Consider the following 9,930-nt stretch of genomic DNA (forward strand, 5'->3'; position numbering starts at 1 on the left):
AATCGGGGAAATAAACATTTTTGGTAATTTCCACAAGATTATTTTAATGGTTCAAAAAACATTGAAATTTTTTCCCTTTTTTTGGACATAAAGCCCTTTCTTGTTGAAAAGAATTAACTTTTTGCATTTGAGGGTGGATGCATTTTGTATTTTCCTTTCCTGCTGCTAGGAACCTTTTTCATTTCCAGCTCCATGGTTGGTTTGGTTGACATGCTTTGATGTTCGTTTCTTGTGTCTGATGATATAAAAACTGGTTTTCTGTTGATTGTTTCTTTTTCTAGGATGATCTTATGGGAGAATTATATGGACCTGAATGATAATTACATTCATGTGCAGCAGAAAAATTATCCTTTAGGCTATAGTGAAGATCAAGTCCTTCCTGTGGAAGGAGATTCTGGACTTCGGAGTGGAAGAGCTTGTGAAAGCTCAGTCTTTTGTTGACTGTTTCTTTATTTAGGATGAGCTTATGATAGAAATTTATGGACCCAAATCACAAGTACATGTATATGCAGCAGAAAGATGGTCCTTTAGAATATAGGGAAGATCAAATCTCTACTGTGGAAGGAGTTTGTGAACATTCCCATTGCCAATTTGGAGTGGAAGAACCTGTGGAAGCTCAATTGAGGTTTGGTTTGGGAAATCATGTTGATGCAGAGGTACTCCATGATACTCATGGTTCTAGAGAGATTCATTGGGAATTCATGCCGCAAAATCAAGGTGGATTCAGCACTTCACATGAGGTTTTAGTCAAAGAAAATCAGGATGCAATGAAATCCTTTGGCAATTTTGAAGGATGGTTGTATTCTTGTGAGATGCATAGTGAGTTATTCGTAGATCCCCATGATAGTGTCACTATGATCACAGATGCATTTGAAGTCAAAGATGATAATAAAATTGAACCTAGATGCTTGCTTTCTTTCAATGAACAACAGGAACCAACAAATACTTGGGTAGATAATTGTAAAGCTCCTGTGGAAATTGAAACTCCCATAAATTGTAGTGCTTCCATTAGTAAAGAAAATGAAGGTTTTGTAGAATCAAACTGTCCTATCGTAAATGATACGACAGCTTATAAACAGGAAGATAATGGAAGCCTCTATGTAGAAGAGGGTTTAGACTCTATGGTTGACTTGAATAAAGCTCGAAATGGTCCTCTGCTTTCCCTTAACAATCAAGAAGAACCAAATGATTGGGTGGATAATGGTAGTCCAGTTCAAGTGGAACACGAAACTCCAATTGATGGCAATGTGTATGCTAGTAAAGAAAAACTAGGTTTTGTAGGATCAACTTCTCTGCATGTAGACTATTCAACAAATCATAAAAATAAAGATAGTGAAAGCCTCTCTTCAGAAGAGTGTTTCGAGGTTGACTTGAATAGAGCTAGAAGTGGTCCTATTCTTTCTTATAACAATCAAGAAAAACCAAATGCGTGGATGGATACTCGTAGACAAGTTCTTGTGGAACTCAAGACTCCCATTAACTGCAATGCATATCCTAGTAAAGAAAAAATGGGTTTTTTAGAATCAAAGTCTTCTCTTGTTAATGATTCATCAAATCATGAAGATGAAGATTGTGAAATCCTCAATGCAGAAGAGTGTTTAGCTTCAAAAATTGACATGAATGGAGGTAGAAGTGGTTCTCTGCGTTCTCTTAACGGTCAAGTAGAATTTGATGACTGTATTGATAGTAGTATTATTGAGAAACTCAAAACTCCCATCAATCACAATGCGGACGTTAATAAAGAAAAGGTAGGCTTTGTAGAATCAAACTCTAATCTGTTAGATGATCTAACTCATAAATATAAAGAGAGTAGTGAAAGCCTCGATAGACAACCTTCAAAGGTGAACTCAATCTCGGAATCTTCAGGATTTTTTAAGAAAGCGATTGACTTGACTGCAGAAGAAAGAGGTTCTAAGCTTTCTTTTGGCAATCGAGGGAACCTTTCAGATGATGATGATGATAGAGTGAATATTCCAGAGGAACTGGAAGTTCCCAATCATGGCAATGTATTAACCAAACAAGAAAGTAAAAGCTACAGACAAGTGAATTCTAATGTTTTAGATGATTCAATAAACGCTGGAAATAAGGATAAATCATCTTCATTGGTGCAAACTGACAACGATGAACAATTACAAGATACTCCATCTGTCATAGGACTGTTAGCAAATGAAGGAGAGAATGTTTTGGCAAATAATGTCAGAGAGAAAGTTCACGTAATCACAGAGGATGAGAAAACAAATTCAGCAGAGTCACATGCCAATGATTTTGACAAGAAATGTAATGATGAACAGTTACAAGCTACCCCAGGTGTCATAGGACTGTTAGCAAATGAAGGAGATAATGATTTGGCAAATAATCTCAGAGAGATAGTTCATGTTATCACTGGGGATGAGAAAACGAATTCAGTGGAGTCCCATGGTGATGATTTTGACAAGAAATGTATGTCAAAAATAGTGTGCCTTGCTTATGAATTCGAGGCAGAAGACCACTTAAGATTGTCATGCAAAGAAAAGGGTATTCAAGCTGTTTCACCTGATTTGAACAAGCAAAGAAATATTGAGGGTGATGAAGCAATATCACCCATGATTGATGCTGTTGATATATGCAGAGAGCAAAGGAACCAAAAAGTTTGTGTTTTTACAGAAGATAGTATTCCAGAAAAAGTTGGAAAACAGATTTCTCATGTAAGCTGCTTTGAAACAATGGAAAGCGATAATGAAATGCAAATTTCCACACGAATTTGTGATGAAATGATTCCAAATGTCGTTCAGAAACTAATTTCCCCAGTACAATATGTTGAAACAATGGAAAGTATTCATAAGAAGCAGATTTCTGCACTATACTCCACTGATAGAATTCTGAGTGTGGATAAAGAACGGATGTTTGTATCTTCTGCTGAATGTGATTGCAGTTTGGAAGCTGATATTATGCCGACCATCAAAGTCCAATTGCTTATAGATTCTTGTGGACAGGATAAATCTGAAGTTGAAACAAATGGGCAATCTGTAGATGAAGTTGTTCTGCCGGATAAAAACATAATTTCATCTCCAAAGAGCTCTATAAATGTACTGGTTGAAACATCTTTCTCATCCAATAGCCCACCTTCTCATGTTTGTGGATCTAACTATGGCTTATTAGACACCAAGGTACATGATCAAGATCATGTTGATGACGGTTCAGAAGTGGCAGATACAGAAAACAAAACTCATGAAATTCCAGATACTATCCGAGATGTTTATGTTAATGGTACAAATCACTATTCCATTTTGATTGAAGAGAGATCATTTAAAGATGCTGCAAAATCTATACCTGCAGTCAATAACTTGGAAGAAGTTGAAGAATTTAGTGAGGAACAAGTGCATGAAGGCAGTTCAAAACTGAAAGATAGAAAAAGTAAAGCTAATGAATCTCCAGATTCTGTGGAAGATGTTTGTGACAAAGATGTGATCCAACATTCAGGTCCTATTGTAGACGGAAAAAACGAGCTTAATGTTTTCACTAGTAATATCAAGCATCATTATAATCTTCAGAAACAAGGCACTTCAAGATTAGAATTTGTTGATGTTGATGAATTTTCTAATAAGGGTGAAAGTATAGAAGACAAAGATGTATTTTCAGGGATGCAAACTAAAAGAACCACTGAGCAGTCTGCCAAAATTAAGGAAGCTACTATTGAGCTTCTTGCTAGTGATGAATCTAATTCTACTGCTGAGGTAAATCAGACTTTCATCATGTTTGTACACAACAGATTAAAATTTGGTCTTCCTTATAATTTTCATAATGTAAGCATGCCATCTGACTCAGTAGTCTATGAATAAAAATTGTATTTGATGTGGCAGGTTATTTCCATGACAAATACCTCAATGCCAAAAGTGGAAGAGATCAAGCAGACTGAATTGAAATTTGAATATCACTCATTTAGAATGACATCTGATGAAATAATACAAAATGATTGTAAAGAAAGCCCTTCAAAAACATCAAGCGAGAAAAAATCTATTGAATTAGTGGAAGAAAGATTAAGCGCTTCACATGAACTCCATGATGGAGTTTCTGCTGTATTCAATTCATTCGTAACAAATGATGTACAACAACAGCATCCTTCTCCAGTAAGTGGACATCACGACAAGTCTCCTGAATCTTTGACCATGAAACCTTTCAATGAGCAACAACAAGTACAATTGCGTGCTCAAATTATGGTTTATGGTGCTCTAATGTAAGATCAGATCCTTTCTTTTGCATTTTTTCCATTAGATCATGAAAATTTGACTAGTTCTATTTAACGAGAATGTAGTCAGGGAACTGTACCAGAAGAAGCACAAATGATTGCTGCATTTTCTGATCCTTCTGGAGGTATGCAACATTAATTTTGATTTTTAATTACATTTATATACTATATTCTTGTTAGGTTGAGTTTCTCTTCTTATTCCCTGCAGTTCTTAAGCAAGGAGAGGGAGATTTGGAAGGATATGAGCGAGTTCTTTGGGAGAAATCATGGCTGGAATCTGCCAAACGGATCTGTTCTAAACCCTTGTTCAATTCATCAAGCATCTCACATAAATCAAATGCAGTTGTGTCTTCATCTCCCAAAAACTCCAAAGAATCTTCATTGTCCTGCTCTGGATCTCCTAGTGCAAAAAGGAAAATCCATGCAGCTAAATTACTGGTAGCACCAAAGAAAATGGAGATAAATACCGAGTCTAGACCACACAAACGGAAGAGAATTGAGTCTGTATCCCCCAAAACAAATGTCGAGGTTGTTGTTAATGCTAGCCATAGCAATGTCAGTGTTTGCAGTTCAGGGCCAGATATAAATTCTTTTGTATCCATCACTCCATTATATCTCCCTAATGTACCAGAGACCTTTCCGGAGAAGTCAATTGTAGCTTTTCATGGTGATAAGAGTATGCTAAGTAGTGGAACCATTGCCGATGCTGGTGGTAATAGAGGGATGATGGAAAAAAGAGAGAATTCGAGTTGTGAGTTGGATCTAGCAAAACAAAATGCTGAGCAATCTTCTTTGCTAGCAGATCATGCCACTAGGGATAGTGAATTGATGTGGTGTGAGCTGATATCACAAAGTGTTTCTAACCTTAATAAAGATGCAGAACTGCAGTTGAATCTGCGACTATAGCTAAAGCTGCGGCTGCAACTGCAAAAGCGGCATATGAAGCGGCCTTATATGCAAATGTAATGAGGGAGAATGCTTTGAGGCTCATTAAACAAGACAATAAGGAACACACTCTTTTGATGGTGACAGAGAATCATTGTAAGGAAAACATTGAAAATACCCTTGTTCCGGAAGGTAAAGTGGACCATTTTGAGTCACTTTCTAAGGCTGCTGAATTGACCAGTAATGCAATTTCTGACATTGGAGCTGCGATGACGATCAGTGAATCACCTCCTTTCACTCTAAAAATGTTGGTTGATGGTGGAATAGAAGGATTTGAAAAGTTAATGTCAGTGCTTGTGTCAGAAGAGACACAGAAAACACCAACTAGAAGGATAGTAGTTAGGTCAAACAGTGCACTACGGGAGAAGTTATCATCTATAGCACCTGGCCAAATAGAAGATAATGATAATCTGCATAATATGGAAGTGGGCTCTGCTATCAGAAGCAATGAGGGAGTCAGATTGGCTACACCTATACCATTTGATGAGGAAGAGATTGTTACCATCACAAGTCAGGAAGATATTGCTACCACAAGTCAGACAGATGTTGTTACAAGTCAGATAGTGACAAATTCTATTGTTGAGGTTTGAACTTCATCAACTGATGCTTTATTGTACAGTCTTAAGCACACAGTGTACCCTTTTTGTATGTGGAGAGGTGTCATTCTCAGTGGCAATATTATGTTGTTGTTAGGTACTGTCTGATGAGGAAGGACTTCGAGGAGTATGGTTCTCAGCTAAAGTTTTAAAGTTAGAACGTGAGCAGGTGTTGGTACTTTATGATGAATTACTATTAGATAATGGTTAGTTCAATGTTTTAACAAACTTGCAAGTTTTGTTTTGCAACAAGTCTTCTGATTTGGCCAAAACAAGTCTCTTCTGATTTGGTACACATTTTGCTATTTTGGAGGCAAAGAGCCACTTGAAGAATGGATTCCTTTGGAGACCTTGCCTGGTAAGGTACCCAGGGTACGGTTGGCACATCCACATAATTTCAATTGTAAGGTTGGAATTAAAAGAAGAAGGGAAGACATGGAAAATCATAAATGGGCTGTTGGGGATCGAGTTGATGCATGGATCCGTGATGGGTATGCATTGGAACTATGTTTTGCTTTATCATCACCCTTTTTTCTGCAAGACCTTTTTGAGAATATCTGAATGTTGGCAATGTTTAAGGTGGTGGGAAGGAGAAATCACTGAGACATTTGAAGATGATGAAAGCAAGGTTAGAGTCTTCTTTCCAGGTAAATGATATTATTGCTTCTGAATTATCCTTTTTAAATGCCGTGAATTGGGTCATATATTTTTATTGTAAATAGGTGGAGGTGATAGTCAATTGGTTAAAGTTTCAAAGCTAAGAGAATCTATGATATGGAATAATGAGATGTGGATCTTATGGTCGAGGGAAGACAATAATGATAATGACATGAATGAGGTACAAAGGTTTTTGCATTTGGATTTTGGTAAAGAGGGTTGGTTTGTTTCTTTTGATTGGCTATAGTACTCTTTCTTTTTATCTGTCACAGCATAAGCTGTTAACCTCGAAGAGACAGAAAACAGATGAAGTTCAGCCTACTAATTCAAGTCCAATATCTAAAACCTCTTCCCGTAAGGAAGGTGGTACAAGCACGGATTTGAAAGTACCTGCTAAAGTTAAAGAAGATAAATCCAAGCGACTATGGTCCAATTCTATTTTGGGGATCTCAAAGACCTCAAAGAAGAAGCAACTAATAGAGGTTACCAAGCATGATGTCAGTAGGGGAGCAATGGAAAGCACGACTAGAAGGTTTGAGGGCCTTAATGAGAAAGCAAGATTCCATAAGAGAGTTGAATCAACAACAAAAAACAATGTAGCTCAAAATCTCAAGGAGAGGTCACTTTTCATGGGTAACAAGACTTCTTCACAGAAAGATACACTAACTAAAGAACGATTGCACAAATCTGTGAATGTTAAATTGACAAGATTGAAACCACCAGTAAATCAATTGCAGTCAAACGTCCATACTGGAGGAATTCCTCCTATGCATAATTCGAATGTGGAGGGTTTAAATAAAAGAATACCTTCAGTATCAGTTCAGAAGAATGGAGATGAGCATTCTCGTGTAAGCAAGAAACATGAGAATTCTGCTGCAGTGAAAAGTAAACAACCTTTTCCTGGGAGAGATCCCTTGAGATCACTCAATGAAAAGAAGGGGGTTAGTCAGCATCAGCTGAAAGAATTTGGAGAATGTTCCACTCATCCAGTTCTTGTAAGCAAGAAAAGTGAGAAAGGATCATATAAATCAAATGATGCTTTTCATCTAGTCAAGGAAAATGCCATGGAGATGGGAAGTGATAAATCTGATAATCCACCTTCTGATCTGTCTGAGCAAAATTTGAATAGAGTTGTAGAAAAGGAAAAGGAACCTTTAATTTCTGTTGGAGTAAATCAGAAATGTTCCCAGAAAATTGCAGAGAGTGACAAGGGCATTGTAGGAAAAGACGAATCAGAAATTCGAGAGCCCAGAAGGACTTGTCGGAAAATCACTCCATCATCAAAGGTAATAGCACAACATATGAAAACTGACAACTGCTTGTAATGGTGATACATGAAATGATATTTTTTGAGGAATACATCAGTGGTGATTGTGCTAGTTCATACTATGTTGTGGAGCTTGGATAAATGGCAACAATATGGTAAGAGGAGTCAAATGTAGCTTTTTTTACAGCATCACAAGAAGTCCTGGGTTATTGCTAAATGATATTATTGCAGTTCATCGTGTGCAGTCCCCATTATAAGTATACGCTAGACCCTAATTAATGTGTAGCATGCATCCTAATAGATCCTGAGTTTTTACTAGATGATATAATTATTGCGAACCTGAGTTTTACTAGATATAATTATTGTGATCCTGAGTTACTGGATATAATTATTGTACTTCATTGTGTGTACCGTTCATTTCTCCATTATAAGTAAATCATTAATCCTAAGTTATGTGTTATGTATACTTTCATGCCATATGAAGCTTATATGAGATACCTTGTATATCTTATGCAGCTTTTGGAAGGGCTTGAGACTGCACCTATTGTCAGAAGCAACGCATTTCATGATAAAGGAAGCAAACCAAATTCAAATGTCTGTAAATGATCTCTTCATAATCATTGGAACATTTGATGATATTTTCAGGATTCTGGTTTGCCAAAGATTCTTGTTTTTGGTTTATCAAAGATTCTTCAAATGTGAAAAAGATTTTTTTATGATTTCAGGATTTGTTGTAAATACAGAGTAGAGATATTACATCCGGCATAAAAAAAGATACACTGTAAAGCAATAACTGAAAACCATTGTTCCATTATTGAACCCTTTGGTTTCACCTCTTGAGTTATATTTCCAACTTGCTTTTAAATAAAATGCTTCACATATTTATGGATCAAGTTTATTGGTAAGGCAAAACAAGCATATTTTGTGCACAACATCAAGATGCGGGATTCGATCTTAAAAAGGTGCTGTTAATCAATTTCAAAACATGACGGCATGGTTAATGGTGCACATTCAAAGCACTGGTTAAGGTGAGATATTATTTGGAAGACGAGTGAGAAACATTATTTAAAAATGAACCTTGCCCCATAACCCATTGAAAGAAGAAGGTTGTACATAAGTTGTACTTTAGACAAACGTTGTGAGAAGAGTGATTGTAGGGCTGTAGGTTAACATTGGCATTCTTGTATATTTGGTTAAAATATTTTCAACAAATGAAAACTATATAAAGTTGTTTATACGTTTAAACAAGTTTGGATGTTAATAGATACCTGGAAAATAAGAGTCTATATAATAATGTGCTAAGAACCCATAAATTTGAAAAAAGCCGTAAGTTTGAATAAAAGTTTTAGCACGTTTACCATAGATTCTTGAATATACACATGCCAACCAAGATTCCAAAATAATACAGCTTCTCCTTTTGTAAAATGCTATGCACAAATGTTGGATTCAAATTTGTTGTAAGTGAATAAATGATTCTTGTCCAATTTTAGAGGAGATAGCTTCACGTGAGGCGATATTTTCTTTTCTTTGTTACTTACGGTCATGACCATTCTTGTCAGTGGAGACAAACTTGTTAAGAGAAACCATTTAGAGATAGTAAAGGCAATAAGCCAAATTTACTTTAGGAATCATTCTTATGTTTATGGACTACACTTTGTGTGTCAGACATGGCAATTTGCCTATTTCTTTGGAGGATGATAAAATCTTATCCATCTCAAAGGCATTGATCTCGCTCTCCATCTCACTCAATGGACGATGTTAAAATCTCTCTCCCTCACCACTATAGGTCACGCTCTCTATCTCTCACAATGAACAATTATAAAATCTATCTCTCTCAAAGTCATAGATCTTGCACTCTATCTCTCTCAATGGATAATTATAGAACCTATCTATCTCAAACTTGTAGAATTAAGCATTAACTGTGATCCTTGCTATAGGATCAAACTTGTCCCATGGATCATATTGGATGGTCTCATGGGCCAATTTTGGCCTTAGAAGACGTTAATATATCTTTCTTTCTGTCTTTCTTTCTCGAACAAGCTACACGATGCATCAGTCTCGTACTGGACCCGGCCAATTGACTTCTTCTTCTTCTTCTTGAATCTTCTTCTTCCTCTTCTAGTTATGAAACGCGTCATGGATAAAGTATTTCGTATGAATTCTTTCTCACTTGTATTCTATATTTATACGTTTTCGTATTTATACGATGTGTTGCTCTGTACTACTACGCATATACGTAC

At 36.4% G+C, this 9,930-nt stretch overlaps 1 protein-coding gene across 1 annotated transcript; it reads left to right on the forward strand.

Annotated features, from left to right (window-relative positions):
• Positions 1-405: 405 nt before the first annotated feature.
• LOC147851178 (uncharacterized) lies at positions 406-5,131 on the forward strand. The gene is made up of 4 exons (XM_087335568.1): positions 406-3,713; positions 3,840-4,213; positions 4,292-4,350; positions 4,434-5,131. The coding sequence occupies exons 1-4, from the start codon at positions 480-482 to the stop codon at positions 5,129-5,131; spliced, it is 4,365 nt and encodes a 1,454-aa protein (XP_087191694.1). The 5' UTR covers positions 406-479.
• Positions 5,132-9,930: the final 4,799 nt, after the last annotated feature.

Source organism: Azolla caroliniana, unplaced genomic scaffold (genome assembly GCF_043228905.1).
Source record: "Azolla caroliniana isolate FFs.n. ecotype wild unplaced genomic scaffold, voAzoCaro1.0.p SCAF_20, whole genome shotgun sequence".
NCBI lineage: Eukaryota > Viridiplantae > Streptophyta > Polypodiopsida > Salviniales > Salviniaceae > Azolla > Azolla caroliniana.